Source organism: Ascaphus truei (genome assembly GCF_040206685.1).
Source record: "Ascaphus truei isolate aAscTru1 chromosome 12 unlocalized genomic scaffold, aAscTru1.hap1 SUPER_12_unloc_3, whole genome shotgun sequence".
Classification (NCBI taxonomy): domain Eukaryota; kingdom Metazoa; phylum Chordata; class Amphibia; order Anura; family Ascaphidae; genus Ascaphus; species Ascaphus truei.
Genome location: NW_027453839.1, coordinates 327206 through 351782, shown reverse-complemented (window position 1 = coordinate 351782; position 24577 = coordinate 327206). Strand labels below are relative to the sequence as shown.

Sequence of the window (24577 nt, the reverse complement as noted above, 5' to 3'; positions counted from 1 at the left end):
GTATTAATTTTATTTTACTTATTTCTGTGGGTCAAAATTATGGTCTCCAAGAAATTAGAGTATTTAATGTATTGATTCCAATACATATGTAATGCATTTTATCTATAAATAATAAAAGAACAAAAACAGCATTGGATACGTTATAGATAATATATTAATTAGAGGAGGTGAACTATTGGAAAAAAAAAACTGTTTTTCTCTTCACCACTTAAAGTAAAGATTGGTAGGTTCATGTGTAATGTTTGTTCATAGTAATAGTGTAACAAGTATTAAAAGTGAAGGCTTATTAAGAATGGGATATTGAGTGCAGCTTTGGGGAAACTATCTCTTCAATTTGTAGTTACAATTAACTAACTGACTTATTCAGGATAAATAAGAAATCTATAGTTTAAAAAAGAATGAACAGTATGAGAAGATACATTAATTAATAATAAAAAAAAACATATTGAAACAATGGAAATATATCCTTATCCAGATCTGCCTAAATGGTGAAATAGTTTGACAAGCATTGGAAAAAAGATGCAAAAATACAGCAACAATTAATGCATAATTAAATAGTCAGCTTAAATGCTAATATTGTATCTGAAACATAAAAAAACAAGTCTTGATATAGTTCAGCTTCTGTTTAAATGTATTAGATAGTGTTTATTTACATTGGTAATTTTAATATTTCATATGCAGTGATATAGTTCAATAAATAAGGAATGAGGATACGTTTAATAGATATCTTTAAATACAGGCCCCTGTTCAGTCTAGTTATATTACTCTAACATCAGATGTTCATCTGTATTTAGAAAATACATAATTCATTATGGAATATTTAATTTGTGCTTAAACTATAACACATTGTGTATACACATATACAGACTTGGTATTTTAATTAAAAGCAAACTACTGTGACTGGAGCATTAGAGGGAAGCCAAAGAGCCCGGTTAGGAGCTGATCAGATCACACAGAGCAGTGACAGCGAGAAGACATTGAGGGAAGCCCCATTTATAGCGCAGCACTGCCACCGTGTGGTGCTCTGGGAACTGCAGGCATTAAGGAAACGAGCCGCGCGGTTCCGCTTCTTTGTGTCTCTGTGTTCGGGTTTATAATAATAACGCAATGTGAACATTAGAAGAAGAGGAACCAAGAAAGTCCCATTGAAGCAATGATCTGGGAAAGAAACCCCCTCATATTACATTTCACCGATTAAAGATCATTTGAATACTTGGTATAAGTACATGTTCCATGTCAGAGAGCTCTGTGCTGTATCTGTGCAAACACTAATGTTATCACATTAAATCTTTTTAATTGTCCCACTTACAAGCACTAAATATATAATAACTTTATTAGGACGATATCGGTCTGAGGCGGGATTTTTGAACATCGCAACGGCTTTCACAGAACCAATCAGAGCGAAGGGCGGGACCAAAGCAGCCAATCACAGCGATCTGCAGTCCATAAATACGCAGCTGCAGCGTTTTTTTTCTTTATTAGTTCCTGACCGGAGACGCGCACTGACACAGCAGCACAGGATGGCCCGGACCAAGCAGACCGCCCGGAAATCCACCGGAGGGAAGGCTCCCCGTAAGCAGCTAGCGACCAAGGCTGCCAGAAAGAGCGCTCCGGCCACCGGCGGAGTGAAGAAGCCTCACCGCTACCGGCCCGGTACTGTGGCTCTCAGGGAGATCCGCCGCTACCAGAAGTCCACCGAGCTGCTCATCCGCAAGCTGCCCTTCCAGCGCCTGGTCCGGGAGATCGCCCAGGACTTCAAGACTGACCTGCGCTTCCAGAGCTCGGCTGTCATGGCTCTGCAGGAGGCCAGCGAGGCTTATCTGGTGGGGCTCTTCGAGGACACCAACCTGTGCGCTATCCACGCCAAGAGGGTCACCATCATGCCTAAGGACATCCAGCTGGCCCGCAGGATCAGAGGGGAGAGAGCTTAGGCCGGCTGCACCCTGACTTCGTTTACACCCGAAAAACAAAGGCTCTTTTAAGAGCCACCACATTTTCAAAGAAATTGCCTGATCAATATTAACACACGGATACTGATCTCAATATAGAGAATGAAAGAAGTGTGTTATCCTTGTACCAACATATGTACTTGATGTGTGACAATATAGATAAACGCACCTTCAATATTTGTGTATTCTTTGTCATGTGATATATAGACTTGCATGCATAGTCACCATTTCATGCTGTATATGGCTGCACGTAAAGACAAACCTGTAAATGTCCCCCCTCCCATGTGCCACTGGTGATTATACTGAAGTGTTAGGGAATAGCGTGTGCTTCATGCTTTCAATGTGATGTAAACACATTTATTTTATAACATGGTGATAAATAAGTTTTTCTGATGTCAACTACACTATTTTAATTTTTATTTTCTATAAACCGTGTATGTGAACATTGTTTATGTAGACACAAACAAAACTATATCACCTAATATGTCAGTTTGTCTGAGAAACATTTATTCGTGCAATAGGTTAGGGACTACAAACTTACACATGCACCTTACAGTGCTCGCAGTATCAATTCATATACACTTATGCTCTGGCAGTGTAACACAAACCCCTGCATGGGATAAGTTGGAGAAACATTCCCAGTTACACATTATGTGCACAGCTCTCTATGTGGGGTTGTGGTGGCTCTTAAAAGAGCCTTTGTGTTTGTAAGAGGCTGAAGTTGTCGGTCTCACTTCTTAGGAGCTGCCGCCCTCTTGGGCTTTGCTGCTTTGGGTTTGGCTGCCTTGGCCTTAGCTGGACTCTTAGCAGCTTTTGGCTTCGCAGCCTTTTTAGCCGCCGGGCTCTTCACAGCCTTCCTGGGCTTGGCAGCTTTAGACTTCTTCGGGCTTTTTGCTGGCTTCTTGGCGGCCGCCGGTTTCTTGACCTTTTTGGGGCTTTTCTTCAATCCTGCCGGAGCCTTTTTGGGTTTCTTGGGGGACTTGGCGGGTTTCTTTGCCACTGGCTTCTTGGGTTTCCCCACATCCTTTTTCTTGGCCGCCTTCTCCTTGCTCTCCAGCTGCTTCTTATTCAGCTTGAACGATCCGGAGGCTCCGCTCCCTTTCAGCTGGATCAGGGTTTCCTTGCTCACCAAGCCCTTGAGAGCCAGCTTCAGGCGGCTGTTATTCTTCTCCACATCGTAGCCTCCTGCAGCCAGAGCCTTCTTCAGAGCGGACAGGGAGACCCCGCTGCGCTCCTTAGAGGCGGACACAGCTCTCACTATCAGATCGGACACGCTGGGACCGGACTTTGCTGGGCGGCTTTTCGAGGCTCCGGCCGCTTTCTTCGGCTGCTTCTTCTTGGCGGCGCTTTCAGCTGGAGGAGGAGGAGCAGGAGCGGTCTCGGCCATTGCAGCTGCAGGTAAAATCCCCCAACACACTGACAGAAAGTTATACTGGGGGCGGGGACCTGCCGGGACTTATATAGAGAGCCTGCTGCTCTGTGATTGGTTAGTTATCGGAGTGAGCTTCTCTCTCATTGGGTATAATCACTAAGGCCCGCCCCTGACTCTCATCCTCCCGGATCACAAACACTGCTCTGACTTTGTGTTTCTGAGGCTGCAAGAAAAGGGCATTTTATCCCCTAATTATTACTCACATCCCCCCGTCTTGCATGCAATTTATATGGAATTATATTATCTTCACTGCTGTATCATTTTTCTGCTGGGAAAGTACAAACACAATTAGGAATAATGGGTGAAAGTTCGGCTCTGTAGCCCGGGATTTGCCAGATTTCATTCATATCTGTCTATTTCTGTCACTTTTACTTTGCTCAGACTAAATGTGCAACCTCCATCCTCATACAGTGACACTAAGGACATATTATTCTACAGTATCAGTTTAAAATAATGTGCATATAAAAATATAAACATGGTCTGGGGATTCACTATATATGTACAAGTAGCACAATAATTCCTGTGCAGTGTACATTGCTATTTCATGTTGTTCCATTTCCCCGGTACTAAGCTCTGTATTATTCCATTGTCAGTTATGAATATTGGTTATTAAATGGGAGATTCGAAAAGTTTTGTATTCCATCTGTTCTGCAAATGAATAGTTTATAATGATATGTATGTAAATTATGTTTTCTAAAAACAATCATAGTAACATACACATCATGTGAATGACAGTAAATATATTTTAATAATGTAATAATCAAACAACTATTTTGTTTAAGCTTTATAATACAATTGGGAAGTGTTAAAAATATGTTTATTTGTGGATTACAAAAAAATGTGTATGTGATATTAATGGAAGATTAGGTTATTAATCACCCTGTGTGTTACATAACTATGTAATGTCACTATTAGCACTATGTATAGGAACTGACATGTTTTGTGACCATTGTCACCAGAGACCAGAACTTTTAACATCTTTACATCAGGATCACTATCACCAGAAAATAATAATAATAATAAAAATAATAGTACGTTCTTGTATAGCGCTGCTAGTTTTATGTAGCACTTTACAGGGACATTTTGCAGACACAGTCCCTGCCCCGTGGAGCTTACAATCTATTTTGTTGGAGCCAGAGACACAGGGAGATAAAATGACTTGCCCAAGGTCACAAGTAGTTGACACTAGGAGTTGAACCAGGCTTCAAACTCACTCTCAATGCCAGTGTGTTTTACTCAGTGTTTACTCACTGAGCCACTCCTTCTCCCGAATGACACACTAGTTGAATAAACAAAAGTTTATTCTGGCAAGCCAGAAAACACACAACATACATGTGACGGTTGGGGTAGCCAGCCTCACATAATAAGGTAAAGCCTGGCTGGCTTCCCCTAACACCGTGTTTTAAAGGCCGCCTCATTTGGCCTGTGTATAATGTATTGTGTGTAAACCCCTTCCAGAAAAGAGCTAATCACTGATACACTCACTTTCTGGGAGTAAGTCACTAGCCTCAACAAGGTGCAGGGCCTGCTTCCGGAAGGCTTATCCTGACCGCTTCTGGTATCGTTGTTCGCAGAGCTTCTCTCAGCTGTGTCTCCGTAAAACTCCCACTTGCTCCGCTGACCGGGCTTCTCTGGCGCTTCTCAGCTGAGATCAGTGCTTGTGTATGCTCTTTAACACAAAGCACTTTTTAAAAGCCTGCCAGCGCGTCTCCGATCGCCTCCATAGGTTGTCTGGTTCCCTACACCGGCCTCACTCCTTACATAGCCCCTGCTGGATATCCTTAACATGGAGCAGGGGCCCTTGACCAATCACAACTTGTATTGTGACGTTGCCGCCAAACACAGGATGAGCGCTCGCCCTGCTGCACAAATGGGGGAAGGGGATCAGCTTAAGGGCTCAAGACCAACCCTGCAATAGGTCCCTCCGGTCAGCCCCAAATATCCCGCTGGGAAGGCGCCACCAGGTCTGCGGGAAACAATTGGCTCTAGCCCAGTGAAAGCCGGGCCCCGGACCTTATTTCTAGCCCTTTCCTGCTCACCATTTTTTTTCACCATGAGCCTTAATGGTCCCCAGGCCTGAGCCTGGGGTGGGCATGCTTTCCCCCGATGGGGAACAATGACAGCCCTTGTGCTCTCTTCTCCTCCCAGCACAAGACTGACTAAATGTGATACTGTGAGGATTCGCTGTTCTGCTGCTCCTGCCCCTTTAACCCTCACTTGCCCATTGGACTACCATAACACTCAAGAGTGGCAAACTGGGGTGGAACTTACGCACGGTGCGCGGGTTCTGTGCAGTCCCCTTCGGTCTCTGGGCATGGAGCGCGTTCTTGCTCCTCCTGTCTTGATGCGCAGCGCGCATGCATGGTACACGGTTTTCCCTGTGGTCTGCGGTCTCCGCCCCTCTGACCCGCCCCCGTCCTGGCATCACCCCTATGCAGCGCGGTTACGCCCCTCACTCCGCCTCTACCTCAGCGGGTCCTGCCTCTGGTACCCGGCCCTGTCCTGATATCACTGTTATGCGGCGCAGTTGCGCCCCTCCTCTATCTCCATGGGTCTCGCCTCTGGTTTCCGCCCTCATGGCGGTGCGGGTGTCGTGGCGCACAATGACAGTGCGTGACAGTGCAGCAGCCCTTTCCTGCTCACCATTTTTTTTCACCATGAGCCTTAATGGTCCCCAGGCCTGAGCCTGGGGTGGGCATGCTTTCCCCCGATGGGGAACAATGACAGCCCTTGTGCTCTCTTCTCCTCCCAGCACAAGACTGACTAAATGTGATACTGTGAGGATTCGCTGTTCTGCTGCTCCTGCCCCTTTAACCCTCACTTGCCCATTGGACTACCATAACACTCAAGAGTGGCAAACTGGGGTGGAACTTACGCACGGTGCGCGGGTTCTGTGCAGTCCCCTTCGGTCTCTGGGCATGGAGCGCGTTCTTGCTCCTCCTGTCTTGATGCGCAGCGCGCATGCATGGTACACGGTTTTCCCTGTGGTCTGCGGTCTCCGCCCCTCTGACCCGCCCCCGTCCTGGCATCACCCCTATGCAGCGCGGTTACGCCCCTCACTCCGCCTCTACCTCAGCGGGTCCTGCCTCTGGTACCCGGCCCTGTCCTGATATCACTGTTATGCGGCGCAGTTGCGCCCCTCCTCTATCTCCATGGGTCTCGCCTCTGGTTTCCGCCCTCATGGCGGTGCGGGTGTCGTGGCGCACAATGACAGTGCGTGACCAGGTCACCTACGGGTTTTGCGGGGGGCATGCACAAATTCTGACGCGGTAGCTATTGGCTGTGTAATAGGTCACACCTGCATGATCCAGCAGCCTATCCTGTACCAAACGCCTGCTTCCTGGTTGCCTCCCATTGGTGGGAGGTCCTATAAATATTCTCTCAGAGCTCCCATTCATTGCCGAGCATAACCTCTGTTTGTGTGACGCTGCACTCATCACCTAGTTCCTGTCTGCCTGACCCTGCATGGATACTACTCTGTGATGCTCTCCTGCACTGACCTTGGCTTTGGCAACGACTACTCTGTGATGCTCTCCTGCATTGACCCTGGATTTGGAACCACGGCGACGCCACTCTCTCCTGCACTGACCCTTGCTTGGCTCCACGACTGCTCTACGCTCTACAACCCTGACCCTGGCTTCGTACCCCAACAATCCGCTGCTCTATACTCCAAGATTCACAAGTACCTCACTTACCCTGTCTTCTGTTACCCTGATCCGGCCTGTACGACTGTCCTATACTCTAGATGTGCCCTCGTTGTTGTGGTTGGCGTTCTATACAAATCCCTACCTCAGCCCCACGGTCACGCCTCGTTTGTAGTGAGCTACGGGTTACAGATACTCCCACTTGGAAGTCTCTGCAAGGGGCGGGCTCATGGACTGTACCCATCTTGGATAGGCTTGCACAGGCCATGAGTCACCACCTTACTTCCTTCACTGGGGGGTCACTGGCTCATAGATTAACCTGTTAGTGCTCTGAACATAATAGGGACTTACATAATAGATACACTATGTGGGAAAGAGAGGTATTATGGGACATACCCTGTTACACTGGATAGGGGTAGTTTGGGCAGTTAACACGCAGGTGGCCCAGCCAGTTACACAAGGAGCACTGGCCCTCGTGGGCAACCTCCATCGGCTCTACTTCAACACCCCAGGTTTTTGACTTCTTCCCCCTGGTTTGGTGGCCTGGGGAGGGTCAGCTACCTTAGGTCTTTTGACCGCCAGCACTGGAGTAAGGGAAAGGAAACGCTTTTCCAACTGTGGCCGTGTGGCCACTGTCACGATGGACGGAACGTATCAACAATTTTATATTTTAGGGAAATAGATTGAGCACACAAGTTGAGCAAAATAAACTGATATTTATTTCCTTAATAGACAGACACACGACAACCTTAGAATATACTTGACAAAACACTTACTGAGGAAGAGAATGGGATAGACTGTCCAGAAGTAAAACAAAGCACCAGAATATTGTCTTTTAAAATGCTGTCCTTTTGCAAGGGGCATAAATTGCCAGCCCAATAAGTCTGTGAATATTGCAAAGTTCTTTCTGGTCCATTGGGGTTCGTTAGATAACCCCCAGCACTAACGGGATCCTGAAGAAGAGTTATGTCCTTGGTTCTGATGTAATTAACTTGTTGCGTTAGGGAATCGTTGCTGCTGCTCTTATCCGCTTGTAGAAGCAAAGTGGAAATTTGTTCACATTGTAAAAGAGAGATGAAAGACAACGGGGATAGCTTAGGGAGCATGTATATAGGGTCGGCTAGCATATCTATAACATACCCGCCCAATCCCCTTCGTGGGAACCTCCATCCCACCAATCTCCATCTTGCCCCCAGTTTGCAGATGGGCACTACAGGGATTTCCAGTTGATACAGCGCCTGTGCAACTCTGACACCTGGGCTGCTTACCATATGAGTGCTCCCCTTTTTACCTGGCTTCTCCCAGGCTAGGAGTTGGACCCAAGGTGTGAACTAGCCCAGATGACTAACAGGATCTCCTGGTCAGCGAGCATCCCGGCTAATTCACACTTTGTGGCTCTGGGGCTTTCATCTGCAACACTTCCCTAGATCCATAGGCATTGCCCTAACAGGGAGTCTCTGAAGTTTGCAGAAGGAAGTGCCCCCAGCTCATCGGTGTAAAACATGTGGTTACTGGTTGCATTGCAAAGGCAAGTAGAAAAAGCCTCATCCTGCCTGTACATTTAAAACTGCAGCCAGAAAGGCACTTTATTAAAAATATATGTTCTATTTGTCCTAAAGTCATCACTGGAGTTAACGGCATTCGGCCGTGCCTGGGATGTCTGCCAGCAAGTAGGCAAGCCATGTGACAGTGCGAAGGCTCCCCTTAGACCACCACCGGGGCTAGGTAAGCCCTTTCAGCACAAGGCTGTTCAGTGGGATGGCGGCATTCATTTTCTTTAGCCCATCGCTGGGAGTTCTGGAGAGCCGGATCCTGCCTGATGTCCTTGGAGAAGCAAGGCAGGGAAGCTCAGTGTAGCAGGCTGGACGCTGATGTGGTTCTGGCCACTATTTGTGGGGCTAAGCACCCGGAGACTGAGACCCTGAAGACTATCTCAGAGGCGAACCTCAACCCTCCAGGGCTTTCCCCAGTTGCCATTCCTACTATGGCGTATAATTGTGAGGCTCTGTTTGCCATGTTGGGTCAAGGCGCAATGACAGACCATCACCTACAGTTAACCTAAATACTGAGAGACCTTGTCAGACCTTCTCCTGCCCTATCCCAGACCCCGAAATGAGGCCCCAGTACCTCCCTGGGGTCTGATAATTTATAAATAACATACCTCCCCACACACCACATTTTTCACCATTGTGTCCAGTATTTTTGGACAAGACACTTGGCAACCCTAGTGCTGGCAAGCCAAGTACTTCCAGAAGCTGACTCTACATGAGACACTAGCCGAGGTTGAGTCAGCCATGAGCCAGAGGGGCTGAACGAGAGATTGACCGAGACATTGCCGGTGAATCTGTCTCCATGAGAGCAACCTTGCTGGCTTAGGAATGTGCCACACAGGTGCTTTGACTTCTGGCCGCCAAGATGACGGACGACGGTGTGCCCCCGTGTACACAGCAAGAAAAGTGGGTACTGACCCCTGCTACTATGCCGGTTAGGAGAGCACCCCAAATTGTTGACTCTCTGCAAGTCACCAAGCCATGTGGGTCAGCCGCGTGCCGAAGATGCTGTAGCAAAGACAGCAGAGGATGCCCATGATGGCCAGTGCTCCCGGGGAGACCAGTTAAACCATCTGCGGATGAGTACCCCAACACATCCCAATCAAGTATCCCCAATCTGGGGCAAAGTCCCCAAACAACAGGGCTTACCGACTATGAGAGGCTAGCCCCAGCAAAGGAACCACAAGCAGTCGTGCGGTTCCAGCGGATGACCCAGTCAGCGATCCCTACGGCTGTGTGCAGCCATCAGGCTGGAGGACTATGCAGTCCATAGAAGAACAGTTTTGCGTCCAGGGGTCCCAGGTAATCGGCAGGCGTTTGGACTGGGGGACCCCAACACTACAGTACCTCTTGAGCAACCTGATATGGTTAGTCCAGAGCATCCAATCCCAGGGGATGCGGGTGGAGCTGCCAGATGATGCTATTTGACTGCTTTCACATGGTGCAAATGTTGGGTAGTTACCCTGGCGGAGGTGCCTTTGGTGCTGCTGCCAGACACAGTGTTTCTTGTTCCCCAGCTTTTGGTGCCAAAGAGTGTCATGATCTGTGAAGAGACAAGGCAGGTAAGACCAGACAAAGCCCAACCAAGCAAAACCTGTGTCCCTAATTACTTGAATACCAACCCCCCCCCCCCACCTTTTTCAAATCCTCTGACAGTGTGACGGAGGGTGAACGGCCAGAGCTCAGTGAGTGGTCCCCCGATATGGAGGGCATGAGACCTCAGTTGGCTGAGTCTGTCTGTTCAGTCCCCCAGACCTTATGTGTTTTTTTTACTGGGCCAGCTATGGGCAGAGAGGGGCCAGCTATTGTGTCACTGGGTGGGTAGGGAACAGAGTTTATAGGGAGCTAAGGAGATCCTGCTTATGGGGCATTAAGGGGTTGCTCACACCAGAGCCTGTCTAGTGCAAATGTTCTGTGAGTTGAAGGCATCCCAGGAGGCATCAGCGTTTGACCGTGCCCGGGAAACCTGCCGGCCGGAAGGCATGGCCAGGGGACAGTGTGAGAGTTCCCAGGAGAATGCCACCGGGACTAGGTGAGCATTTCCAGTGAGAGGCTGGGAGTGGATCGGCGGTATTTGTAGTATATAACCCTCCAAAGGGAAATTGAGAGAGCCAGGCTCTGCCCAACGCCCTGGCAGTAGCAATGGGAGAAGGCTTAGTGGAGCAGGGTGATACAGATCTGAAGCTCGCAGCTCCCCAGTGGGAGTGGAAGCAAAGCACGGCTGACTACCCCAATACCGTGTGCAATGGCCACCTCTGCCAGGCTTATTGTGCCCAATGTATAGGTTTTTTTCTTTGTGTAACCCTTCCAGAAAAGAGCTAATCACTGATGTCTGGAAGTGGAAAACTGTATAAAGTGGGGATAGGGATGTGGTAACTACACATCAACACAAACATTTTATCATGCCGTGATGGTCTTCACCTACTGCTGACAGTCTTTACTTCAATCCTCTGCAGATGTGGGACCTGTCCTGTCAAGGCCACCCGCTTCATCGTCCGCTGACATGGGACCTCTCCTGAAACCTGGTAAGTGAGAAGTAATGTTCCTTGATTGTAAGTGTCAAATCTATGGTGTGTTTTACAGTCACTGGCAGCTTACACAAGAGGAAATACGGTAATACAAATAACACATATAGTCCAGGTCCCTCTGGACTTCCCCCTTGTTCCCCGGCCCCCCTGGTTCCCCATATTAAGAGATACACCATTGCTTATAGTTTATGTTGTTGTTCCTTGTTTATTTATTGTAAGGTCCGGGGGAACACCTCTCTCTAAAGGGGCTCCCCCCGTGACTTTACTCACCCCCGCTCCAGCTCTGCCTTCTCGCCGCTGCGGGCGGGATCTCCCTTCTCCTCCGCTTCCCGCGGCGGCTTCTGATCTCGCGCATACGCGCGCACGGCAGAGGACTTTTACGTCCTCCCTCAGGGGGAGTGCCCGCCCCCAGCTGAGGCCGCACACGCCTCTCCCGCGTGGCGCACATGCCTGATGTGCGTGCACCGCTCACAAGCAGCACATCTAGCACAGCTGTGGTGAGTTTCTCCCTACCAATCCCTATCTTTCCTGGGACCGCTCCCTCGTTACTCCCCCTCTCCCTATTGGTCCTTCCTCCTACTTATACCTTGCTCAGCCATTCATTCTTTTGCTGAGCATAGCTTTGTTTGACCTGTGTTAACCACTGTCGTGCCTGCCTCAGTTCCTGTCTCTTTGTCTCCTCAGTGATCCCTTGCGTACCGAACCGGCCTGGCTGTGGATCCGCTCTTGTCTTCTACCCTTGGTTTGTATCCTGACCTCCTGGACTCCCCGACCCCTTCACATTGGTTTGCGGATTCCGACCTACCTCCCGGCTCTGGATCCCAGGCTCTCGGTACAACCTATCTTCTGGAACCTCCCTTCTCGTCTGGCGAGTATCTTACTTTATCTTATACTCCCAGACGGTTCCAGACGCCTATTTTCCACTTTCCAGGTGTCCGCCGTATCTGTGGGTGCAGTTTGTTACCCATCTCACCTCAGTTTCGGGGTCCCTCGTTGTCCGTGGTGAGCTCAGTGTAACATTATGCTCAGCCCCACAGACATGGACCCCGAAGAGTTTGAGCAACCAAGCCCCATGCAGCAACTTCTCCAGCTAGAGGCACAGCTTGCCTCCATGACACAGGAGCTCTCTAGACTCTCCTCATTGCAGCCTTCCCCAGGCTCCTCTGCCATGGCAACTGTGGCGTTTCCCTCCCCGGTTCTTCCCGTGGCTGTGGATCCTCATCTCCCGGCTCCCAACCGCTATGCAGGGGATCCCCACAAGTACAGAGGGTTTCTTAATCAGTGCGAGATGCAATTTGAATTATCACCTTTGTGCTTCCCCACTGCTCGTTCAAAGGTGGCCTATATTATGTCTCTCTTGAATGGAAAGGCCCTAGCCTAGGCATCCCCCATCTGGGAGCGGGAGCCTACCATGACGCATTACTATTCTTGCTTTCTTCGAGAATTCAGGCAAGTATTCGATACGCCTGGTCGTCAAATTACGGCAGATTCTTCTCAGTTCCATATTCCCCAGGGTACTCGTCTTGTCGCCGAGTATGCTTTGGACTTCCGGAGTATCGCGGCGGAGACCTCCTGGAATGATGGCTCACTATCAGCAGCCTTTTGGCAGGGTCTGTCGGATGCCATCAAGGACCAGCTGGCCACTATGGAGAGACCCACCAGATTGGAGGATCTCATTGCGGTCTGCATCCGCGTGGACCAGCGGCTACGAGAGAGGAGATTTGAACGCGCTCTTCCTCGTATCAACTCCTCCCGATCTTCCAGCCGCAGTCTCGTCCATCACGTCCCCTAACCCATGTATGAGCCCGAACCTATGCAGCTCGGAGGTCATCGTCTATCCGCGTCTGAGAGACTGCGCCGACGAGATGGTGGACTGTGCCATTACTGCGGTCATCCCGGTCATCTGCTGGTAAGCTGTCCTCTGCGACCGGGAAACGCCAGGACCCAATAAGGTATGAGAGGGTCTCGTTGGGTATAATCTCTTCCCCTCTTTCTTCTTCTAAAGTACTTCCCAATCGTATAATGCTGCCTATTTCTCTGGCCTGGAATAACTCCCTGATCCCCGCCTCTGCATTTATAGATTCTGGGTCTCAGGGGAACTTTATTGATCAGAGTTTTGTCTATAGGAATGGGATTCCCTTTCGATCTAAGGCTGTTCCAGTTGGTCTGGAGGCCATAGACGGCGTCCACTCCAACCAGCCTTTATTTATCTGGAGACTTGTTCTCTATCCCTTCCCACGGAGGACGGTCACCAAGAGAAGATTATCTTGGACGTGATCCATACTCCATCGGTAGATGTAATTCTAGGTCTCCCCTGGCTGCAACTTCATAACCCACAATTAGATTGGGTTGGTAAGGAGCCCATACGATGGAGCCCCCAGTGCCTTAAGACCTGTCTTCCCCCCAAACGGACGTTAGCCGGAGTGGAATTACCAGCAGAGTATAAAACTTCCCTTCCAACGGTCTATTGGGACCTGGCGGACATTTTTGATAAGGTCCGTTCTGAAGTGTTACCTCCCCATAGAGACTTTGACTGTCCTATTGAGCTTCTTCCCGGTGCTACCTTACCCAAGAGCCGTTCTTACCCCCTATCCATACCTGAGACCAAGGCCATGACCGAGTATATCCAGGATAATTTGAGGAAGGGTTTCATCCGCAATTCTTCATCTCCAGCTGGAGCTGGATTTTTTTTGTTATAAAAAAGGATGGTTCCTTGCGCCCCTGTATTTTTTTTTCTTCAACTTTGAGTTTATTGAAAGAGTTTTCAGTACATACAGTATCACAGTACACATCAAGTGAATCTCTCAAACATAACATTCCAGTGCGATACCAAAGTACTCTCCTGAGTACCTATGCAGTCTGAACCTTAACATAACTCCGGTTTTGCATTATGTGGTACAATTAGGGTGCTGCGCTATGGGGGAAATAAAATAAAAGTTAGGATAGGGTGGGGGAGATTGGGGGGGGGGGGGGTGATGACCCCGCGGGTGCGGTTCTCTCCAGTTTTTAGAATAAAAAATAGTATTCAGATAACGATTTGCATCATCCCTCAGCTCTTGTCGACTTAGCTCTTAGGTCTCTTATGTCCTATTGCTTCCCTGTGTGTGCCCGAGTTGCCTACTGCAATGCTCCCGTCATTCGAGTGAAAACGCATTTTGAACTATTATTGCCAAATTGTGGTGACCTCTACCCCCGGGATATCTGTCTGTTCCAACCAGGGCGACCAGACTTTTAGATATTTATCACCAGTGTCATTAACCAAACTCGTTAATTTCTCCATCTGGCATATGTACCACATTCGATTTTGAATCTTGGGGATATTTGGGATTTCGGGTTGTTTCCACATAGCTGCGATCTCGCACTGCGTTGCCGTTGAGAAATGATCAACTAATTTATTACCAGTTTTAGAGAGACCCGGACATGGTCTATTCAGGAGGAACAGCCACGGGTCCGGGGGAATTGTGAGGTCAAAAATCCTCTGGATCCAATTTCTAATTTCTTCCCAAATTGGTGAGATACGGGGGCAAGACCACAGCATGTGCCACAGGTCGGCCGATTCTCCACACTGTTTCGAACACAGCGGGGAGTATCCTGGCATAAACCTTGATCATTTCAGTGGGGTGAGGTACCATCTCATCAATACTTTATATGCGTTTTCCTTCAAAGTCGTGCAAATAGAGCTTTTGGCTGCTGCCTCCAAAATGGCCGACCAGTCGTCTTCCTCCAGGGCTTCTCCCAGATCCGTCTCCCACTTAATTCTGTATGCTAGTTTTTGCTCCTGTTGTGTATTCCCAGAACCTACTATTTCTCCATAAATCTGCGATGTAAGTCCCCGCGTGTCTTTTTCTGTCAGACAGAGCTTTTCAAATGTAGTTAATGGCGGGTATGGCGTGTTCTTGTTAAAGTACACCCTGAGCTGGAAGTATCGGAAAAATTCGGAATGTGGGATGTTTTTCTCAGATCTAATTTGTTCAAATGATTTAATTTAATTTGGTATCCACTCCAGATCTCTAAGCCGATTATATCTATTTTGTTTCCAGATTTCTTAGGTGTGTTCTGACAGTCCTGGTGCAAAGTCGGAGTTACCCCAAAGCGGGATATCAGCGAGTGTTTGGACGTTAGGGCATATTTAAATTTAGAGGCCTCCCAAATCGACAATGAGTTGATCATCGAGGAAAGCGGCCGGTCAGCCCATTTAATGGCTGTTTTAGGTAACCACAGCAGATTGTCTAACTCCAAAGGGGAGCAAACCGATGTCTCCAGATCCACCCATCTTTTCAATGCTGGTTTGATCTGCCATTGTGTGAGTTGACACAATTGCGCCGCTTTGTAATAAGATACCAGGCAAGGTACCGCTAGTCCCCCTGTCCGAATTGTCTTTCTCATAATTGTCTTGTTTACTCTCGGCTTTTTTCCTCCCCATACAAAATTGGAGATTTCAGACTGGAGTGAGAGTATTTCCTTCAGTCTTAGTGGCACTGGCAGCGTCTGAAAGAGGTATAGGATACGGGGGACGAGATTCATCTTTACGCTATGTGTTCTACCAATCCAGGATATCGTATATGGCATCCACTTTCTCAGATCCTCTTTTAGCGTTCAAATCAGTTTGGGATAATTTGCTTCGTAGAGGCCTTTATAGGTTTTAGTGATATGAATTCCTAGGTATTTAATGTGTTTTGGTTGCCAATTGAAATTGAAGTTCAGACTCAGTAGTTTTTCTGTTTCCTTTTGGAGGCTGATATTCAAGGCCTCTGATTTGGTTTGATTAATTTTAAAGCCAGATATCCTATTAAATTTTTCCAACAGGTCAAATAGGTTCGGCAGAGAGGTAAGGGGTTTGGAGACCATCAATAAGATGTCATCAGCATACAGGGCAACCTTGTGGGATTTCAAGTCTATATTAATCCCTGAGATATCCGGGTTGTTGCGGATCTGCGCTGCTAGTGGTTCCATACACAGGGCGAATAAAAGGGGAGATAATGGGCACCCCTGACGTGTACCACTTTTAATTTGAAATGTGTTTGATGGGAATCCCTGGTGTATGACCCTAGCAGCAGGGCCAGCGTATAAAGCCATTAAAGCGCCACTCACTTTATCCCCAAAGCCAAATGCCCCAAGCGTTTTTTGTAGGTAAGGCCAATCAATCCTGTCAAAAGCTTTTTCTGCATCCAGACTCAACATCATAGCTGGTATTTTCTTATTTTTTTTCAACTTTAATTTTTTATTGGAAAGTACAAATACAGCCAATGATCCACATCCCATTATTACATTTCCAGTTTTGTCAAACACATATAGTGACGCCTTGAAGACATATCCACTTAACACTTTACAAACAAGACCAGACGAACTAGACAAGGGGACAGGGATAGAGGCTAGGGGGGGAGGTGCGGGGAGGGAGGTGGTAGGTTGCCATGCTCTGGAGTAGGTATGTAGGTATCTCTTGTTAATTTTTTTTAGGTATTCGCTAAGGAATTTAACTGGGACAGGTTCTTCTGGGGTTTCTCTCTTTCAATTGTTTTTCCCAATTCTATGACTACAGGGAGGTCTGCTAGTTGTGCGTCGCTAAGTAATGTTGTCTAATCTGTCCTTAAAGGAGAACTCACCTATTTTTATTAGTGCAAGATTGAGGAGGCCTCCTAGTGCAAGATTGAGGTGGCCTCCACTCCTGGGATGTCTACCTAGGTCAACCATGGGTCCCAGACTTGTAGAAAATTTGTGCCGGAGTCATTAACTAAACTCGTTAATTGTTCCATCCGGCAGACATGCCAAATTCTATTTTTGATCTTAGGGATAATTGGTCTCTCCTGCTGTTTCCATAATGCTGCGATCTCACATCTTGTGGCAGTAGCAAAATGCGCGATTAATTTATGCGACGCATTTGACAGACCCTGGATCCGCCTGCCCAATAGGAACAGCCACGGGTCCAGGGGGATCTCCAAATCGAGAATCCGCTGAATCCAATCTCTGATTTGTTCCCAAATAGGGGCCACCTTAGTGCAAGACCACAGCATATTTCGGAGGTCTGCTGCTTCCCCACACTGTTTAGGGCAGAGAGGGGAGTAGCCTTTTACAAATTTCGCTAAGCGTGTCGGAGTGTAATACCACCTCATAAGGACTTTATATGCGTTCTCCTTTAATGTGGTGCAGATTGAGCTTTTTGCCGCCGCCTGAATAATTCTGTCCCATTCGTCGTCCTCTAAAGTCTCTCCTAGGTCTGACTCCCAGTGTCTCATGTAACTCAGTCTATTGTCAATGGGCGACTTCTGGCAGATCACTTCCCTGTACATTCTAGACGTGAGTCCCCTTGTGTCCGTATCTCTGGAACACAGCTGCTCAAATGGTATTTTCTTATTATTGACTATCTCTAGCAGATCAATGATTCGTCGGGTGTTGTCCGCAGCTTGTCTACCCTTAATAAAGCCGACTTGATCTGGATGTATGTCTGGGCAGGATGTGACTCAATCTATTGGCTATTAGTTTGGCATATATTTTAACATCAGTATTAATGAGGGAGATTGGGCGATAACTTTTGCAATCTTGCCGATCTTTTCCTTCTTTATAAATCACTGAGATAGACGCTTGGAGCATCTGCTCCGGGATCGGGGCTCCTGCCAATACGGCATTAAACATTCGGAGCAGCCATGGGGCTAGGTTCTTAATGAACTTCTTATAATACAGCCCTGTGTAGCCATAAGGGCCTGGGGCCTTAGAAGGCTTGAGGTCAGTTATGACTTGGGAAAGTTCCTCTATCGTGAACTCCGCTTCCAACACCCCTCTGTCCACCTCATCTAGCCCCGTCAGTTTGGCGCTTGCCAGAAAATCTTCTGCGGCCCTTGTGGTTTTGATATTATGTGCCACTTTCTCTCCATTATATAAGTTTTCGTAGAAAGATTTGAATACTTCCTCTATGTTTTTCGAATTTGATGTAGAGGCTCCAGTTTTTAAGCGAATCGCCTGTATGTTATAATTTGAGTGTTTGGTTTGTAATTTGCGCGCTAGCATAGTATCTGGCCTGTTTGCCTTTTCATAGTATTTCCTCTTTGACCAACTCAATGATTTGTCTGCCTGCGAGGTCAGCAGAAGATTAAGTACAATGTTGGTGTTCTGTATTTCAGTTAATGTCTGCGGGTCAGATCGTTTTTTATGCCTTGCTGTGAGGGCATGCAGTTTATTTTGGAGCGTTACCAATTTGGTGTTTCTCTCTCGTTTTCTGCGAGCTGCTATACCAATTAATGTGCCCCTTATGGTTGCCTTATGGGCTTCCCAAAGGGTAAAGTATGATTTTACTGAACCATGATTTATCTTAAAGAATTGGTTGATTTCCTCCCTCACTGCTCCGCAGATATCTGGAGTTTATAACAGTGACTCATTAAGCTTCCAATTTGCACCAGGTCTATCAGAATGAATTTGAGTGCACCGTAGCTCTATAGGTGCATGGTCAGCCCATGAAATATCATGGATCCTTGTAGAGGAGACCAAGGGGACCAGTCTACTAGAGATGAAGAAATAGTCAATTCTACTATATGCATCATGAGGATGGGAATAGAAGGTGTAATTTCTCTCTGTGGGATATAACTCCCTCCAGATATCAGTCAGCTGATTTTTCTTAAGTCCCTTCTTTAGAGCCTCCAGAGCCCTTCGCTGCCCACTCCTAGGTGTGCCTGACCTATCTAGGTTTGGGTTCATCGTGAGATTAAAGTCACCTGCTAGGATAATGTTGCCTTTGGCTACTTGGGACAGTTTTTGGAAGAAATCTCTGAAGAAATCATGACTTTGCTCACAAGGAGCATATAGCGTCGCCAGGGTTATCGGTTGTTCGTGGATAATTCCCACGACAATCAGGAATCTGCCTGCACTATCCCTCCTGAGTGTCTGCATTGTAAAGGGTACGCTATTATGAAAGAGGATCCTTACCCCTCTCTTTTTCTCTGTGGCAGACGCTAGGTAGAATTGTTTGTAGTGGTTATCTAAATATTTAGGGGAGCTACTGGTACTGAAGTGGGTTTCCTGTAAGAGGAGCATGTCTGCTTTTTTCCTTTTGTAATCTATGAATGCGGCCTTCCTTTTTATGGGGCTATTAAAGCCGTTGACGTTGTTAGATATAATATTTAACGCCATTCAAATTGTATGTGTACGCATCGTGATCTGTACTAAATGGATGGCCTCGGAGTGAACATTGAGGGTCTCGGCTGGAGTAGTTGTCGGTGATCTTTTATCATAGGGGTTCCGCGCCCCGGTATGGTGGGGTGGCCTGGGGAGGGGGGTAAGGGAGGGAGCGTGGAAACGCGCAAAAAGAATAATACAAATGGAAAGAGCCCTGTCTGGGGTGAGCCAGAGCCGGCTCTTCAGCACTACGGACTGGACAGTTGCCTGGTACCGCTGGGTTGGGCTACCAGGCCTTTGTAGTTCTGTCCTCTGTAGGGAAGAGCGGTCCTCATGGACTAGTTCCATGAGGCACCTTTCGAGGCGCCGACAAACTACCAGGGTAGTTCACACCGGCAAGTCAACATAGTATAAAAAGTGGCACAGTGTAAGTGTAAAACCTCCTAACAACTCCGAATAATTTTAACTGAACTTGACTTAACTTTAGTCGAGCAGCTGTGGCTGGACGTCCGGAGATCCCCGCTGACCGGATGGTCCCCCTCGTCTCTACTGCCACACCTCTCCCTGTTATACTATTTTTGCCATTCTTTGACTCGCCCGTGCCCTCCGGTAAGGGCAGGGCCGAGCCAGGATCCACATCGCTGTCGGGCAGAGGGGCACACGAGGCGAGCCCCATCACGGGCATCCCCGGACTCCCAGTCCCACCGCCTGCTGTAGAGATAAAGAAAACGTCAAATAAGACAACATTAGGCTATCTCTTGAACTAGACAGCAAACAATTTGGGTATTTTTGGCATAACCGTGTATTTTTAAGCAACCCTTTAGGCCCTTTCATCTGAGGGGTGTTCAGTATAGGGAGTTCTCCCCCCCTCCCCCGCCCTCCCGGGCCCCGACTGGAACGGGACATGATGATGAAGATTGAGGGACCCTCCGGGTATCCTCCCTCTGCCCGCTGCACACGGCCTGCCCAGCTACCACCCGTGGGATCCCCGGGGGGCGACGGGGATCAGGTCATCAATCTGGCCCCTCCCACCCCTCTGAGTCCAGTCGTCTCTCCCTCTGCAGTCCCCGGCGTTCCCTCCTCCCGGCCATGCCCGTGAAGGCCGCCGCCCCTCTGTGGAGGGTGTAATCCTCCTGTTGCCGCGGTGGAGGAATAATGGTTCCGTGTGCGTCAGACCGGAAGTTCCGCTGTCCCAGAGGTCGCCGGGACAGGCGGAAGTCACATGGGCCATGGCATAGTGGTGACGCGGAGCCTTCTTCAATCTTACGATGCCGCCTCCGCTGCCTTCGCGCTCTTTTCCTGGATTCCCGCCAAACGCTGCCGAGGATGGTCGTCTACTTCCAATGCGGCCTGCAATGTTCGAGGACAACCACCAGGGGGAGACGGAGAGAGAAGAAAAAAGGTACAGGCAAGGGAACCCGGCGGCCATGTATTCTGTGGGGGGGGATATAGGGCACTTTGCCTTTAAATGTTTAATTGGACACGGCTGCTGCGGGGAGACACGGCTCTTCACTGATCAGCAGCTACCGAAGTCCCCACTCTCTGCCAGGATGCCTCCAGCACTGGATCGGGCTCCGGATTAAGGTGAGGAGGTTGGGAGGGACCGGGGCTAGGCGTTCTCTGCAACAGTCCCAGCTTCTTTAGAAATGCGTCGCCATCTTCCACCTTCCTAAGCGTGTTTGCGACCCCGTTTTTTACCACGAGCAAGGCAAACGGGAACAGCCACCGGTAGCGGGTCCCCTTCTCTTGCAATATCTTTGTTACAGGGCCTAGACTCCTGCGTCTGGCAAGGGTAGCTGGCGACAGATCTTGGAAGACCTGAAGCCTGAATCCCTCGAACTCCAGGGATCTCGCCTCCCTCACCATCTGGCAGACAGCATCTTTGATGCGGTAATAGTGGAAACTCACTCTTATGTCTCGAGGGGGGTCTCCCGCTTGCGGTTTTGAACAGAGTGCTCAGTGGCAGTGGTCTAAGTGTAAGTCCTGCTCAGATTTATCTGGGAGCAAATGCTCCAGCCATTTTTGCACAAAGTCCTCGTGGTCAGGGATCCCCCTTATGCGAACATTGTTCCTGCGGTCCCGGTTTTCTGAATCCTCCTGCTTGTCTGCTATCTCGCAGACCTTCTCTGCCAGTTGGGAGACTGTTTTGTTAGTTTGTACTATGGCCCTCGTGTTGGTATCCATTTTTGTCTCAAGGGTCCCGGTCCGTTCGTCCACCGCGTCCAGGTCTCTCCGCAGGTTCCACAGTTCTTTGCGGAAAAAGTTCTTCATTTCCCCACAAAATTCTCGTAGATCCTTTCTCCTGACCAGTTCCTGGTCATCTGCCAGTGGGGTTAGTGTCTCGCTGTCGGACTCTGAATGCATAGTCGGTGTGGGTGAGACGGAGCCTCCTGCTGCCGACGGAGTGATTTTATTAAAATATGGCTTGACCGAGGGGTCCTCTTGCTTCGATTTTGCTTTGGCTGGCATCCCCAGGTATTCTGCCAAGTTTATCAGCCTTCCGGAGGATTTTATGTTGATTTTTGTTGTCACTGTGCTATATAATTCTTGCCAGTGTGAAGGGAGCTAAATCCCTAAGCAGCCATTTACCCTAGCTTCGTGCATGCGCCTCGCGCCCCTGTATTGACTACAGAGGTCTTAACAAAATTACGATCAAGAACCGTTACTCCATGTAACTTATTATCGAACTCATCGAACGTTTACAGGGGGCAACAATTTTTCCAAACTTGATCTCCGCGGAGCCTATAACCTTGTCCGCATAGGTCAGGGCGACGAATGGAAGACCGCCTTTAACACCCGGGATGGGCATTATGAATATCTAGTCATGTCTTTCGGCCTGTGCAATGCCCCGGTGGTCTTCCAGGAGTTTGTCAACAAGATCTTCCGTGATCTCCTCGACAGCTTCGTTATCGTATACCTTGACGATATCCTTATTTTTTCCAAATCCCTCTCTGACCACATTCAACACACCAAGATAGTCCTGTCCCGCTTTCGGGAGAACAATCTCCATGCTAAACTAGAGAAATGTTCTTTTCATCTTTCTTCCATTCCCTTTCTTGGATATATCATTGCTAGCACTGGCTTCTCTATGGACCCAGTCAAACTCGAGGCTGTCTTAGAATGGCCACAACCCACTTCCCTGAAAGCCATACAGCGATTCTTGGGATTTGCGAATTACTATCGTAAATTCATCAATAATTTTTCTTCTACCATGGCCCCAATGACTGCCCTCACCAAAAAGGGAGCTAACACAGCAGTCTGGTCTTCTGTAGCTCTCCAAGCTTTCGACTCCCTTAAGAAATCTTTTGCTTCTGCTCCTATTTTGCGTCACCCTGATCCCGGGCTCCCCTTTACCCTAGAGGTAGACGCATCCGACATCGGTGCTGGCGCCATTCTCTCTCAGAGACAGTCCCCAAAGGCCAAACCTCATCCCTGTGGGTTCTTTTTAAAAAAAAAAAATATTCGGCAGAACGGAACTATGACGTCGGAAACAGAGAGTTCCTGGCTATTAAACTCGCCCTTCAGGAATGGAGACATCTTCTGGAGGGAACGGAGATCCCCATTTCGATCTTTACTGATCATAAAAACTTAATTTACATTGAGAGTGCACGTCGCCTTGGGGCGCGTCAGGATCGATGGTCTCTTTTTTTTTCCGAGATTTAATTATCTCATATCTTACATTCCTGGTTCAAAGAATCAAAAGGCAGACGCACTCTCACGTCAATTCCTGTTTGAAGATAATTCCGAGATTATCTCCGAAACAATCTTACCCTCCAAATATATTGTTTCGGCCAATTCTTTTGATATCCTGGATCAGGTCATGGCAGCACAGTCTAATCTCCCGAGGGGCCTTAAGGTGCCGGTCGGCCGTCTGTATGCAGCTCCACGCTTCCTTAAGAAGATTCTTGAGTGGGGTCATTCTTCTAGGTCAGCCGGTCATCCAGGCATTAGCAGGACTTCTGACCTCATTGGTCGTACCTTTTGGTGGCCAACCATGTTGCAGGACATTTCAGTATACGTAAAAACTTGTCCAATCTGCGCCCAGGTTAAGACCGCTCGTAAAAAGCCGTACGGCCTTCTACACCTTCTACAACCCCTCTCTATACCAGAACGCCCATAGAGTCATCTGTCCATGGACTTTGTGGTGGAACATCCAACCTCTAAAGGGATGAATACCATTTTGGTTGTCGTGGATCGTTTTTCCAAACAGGCCCATTTCATTCCTCTCAAAGGCCTTCCCAATTCCCCTACCCTGGCAGTCATTTTTGTTAAGGAAATATTCCGCATTCACGGAGTTCCTCTTTCCATCGTATCCGATCGAGGTACACAATTTGTCTCAAAATTTTGGCGAGCTTTCGCTCGCAGGATGGATATCACCCTCCATTTTTCGTCCGGGTATCATCCCCAAACTAATGGGCAAACCGAGAGAACGAACCAAACTCTGGAGCAATACCTCCGATGCTTTATCGCAGACAGCCAGGACAATTGGGTAGATTTACTTCCGTGGGCAGAGTTCTCACATAACTCTTTAAAGAACAGCTCCAAGTTGAAATCCCCTTTTTTCATTAATTATGGTTTTCACCCGGGTCAGCTGCCCATCACCTCAGTTCCTTCCGGGGTTCCAGCGACCGATGACCAAATGAAGGAACTTCAGGAATCCTGGAAAAGGATCCAAGAGGCTTTGAGAAACGCAACCCATAGACTAAAGGCACAGGCAGATCGTCACCGTCGTCAGGCACCAGTCTTCAAACCAGGGGATAAGGTCTGGCTCTCCTCCAAGAACATTAGACTGAAGACTCCAAGCCACAAACTGGTCCAAGCCACAAACTGGCTCCCAGGTTCTTGGGTCCATTCTCAGTAGTAGAACGGATCAATCCTGTGGCATATCATCTGGAACTTCCCCCATCCATGAGGATACCCTCCGTGTTCCACGTGTCACTGCTGAAACCTGTGTCCCAGAGTCCACGGTTCCATAGGACACCGATTGACCCTAGACCAGTCATAGTTCAGGGTCAGGAAGAGTTCGAAATCCAGTCTATTTTGGATTCCAGGAGGACGAGGGGTTCGGTACAATACCTGGTTCACTGGAAGGGCTTTGGCCGAGAGGAAAGATCTTGGGTACCCTACCATCAAATACATGCCCCAGACTGCTGAGTCTCTTTCACTCCAAATATCCCCAAAAGCCATATTGGAGTCGTCCTGAGGCCGCTCCTTAAGGGGGGGGGGTACTGTAAGGTCCGGGGGAACAACTCTCTCTAAAGGGGCTCCCCCCGTGACTTTACTCAACCCCGCTCCAGCTCTGCCTTCTTGCCGCCGTGGGCGGGATCTCCCTTCTCCACCGCTTCCCGCGGCGGCTACTGATCTCGCGCAC

The 24577-nt window shown here is 48.4% G+C and overlaps 3 protein-coding genes across 3 annotated transcripts in view; 1 reads left to right on the top strand and 2 right to left on the bottom strand.

The window, feature by feature from the left end:
- Positions 1–24577, bottom strand: part of LOC142473654 (histone H1.11R-like) — a 205696-nt gene that overhangs the window by 80106 nt on the left and 101013 nt on the right. The gene's annotated exons all lie outside the window — the stretch shown is intronic.
- Positions 1491–2488, top strand: LOC142473642 (histone H3). Its single transcript, XM_075580737.1, has one exon. It carries the CDS (start codon positions 1521–1523, stop codon positions 1929–1931), a length of 411 nt encoding a protein of 136 aa, XP_075436852.1. The 5' UTR covers positions 1491–1520; the 3' UTR covers positions 1932–2488.
- Positions 2421–3394, bottom strand: LOC142473641 (histone H1.11R-like). The gene has a single exon (XM_075580736.1). It carries the CDS (start codon positions 3334–3336, stop codon positions 2680–2682), a length of 657 nt encoding a protein of 218 aa, XP_075436851.1. The 5' UTR covers positions 3337–3394; the 3' UTR covers positions 2421–2679.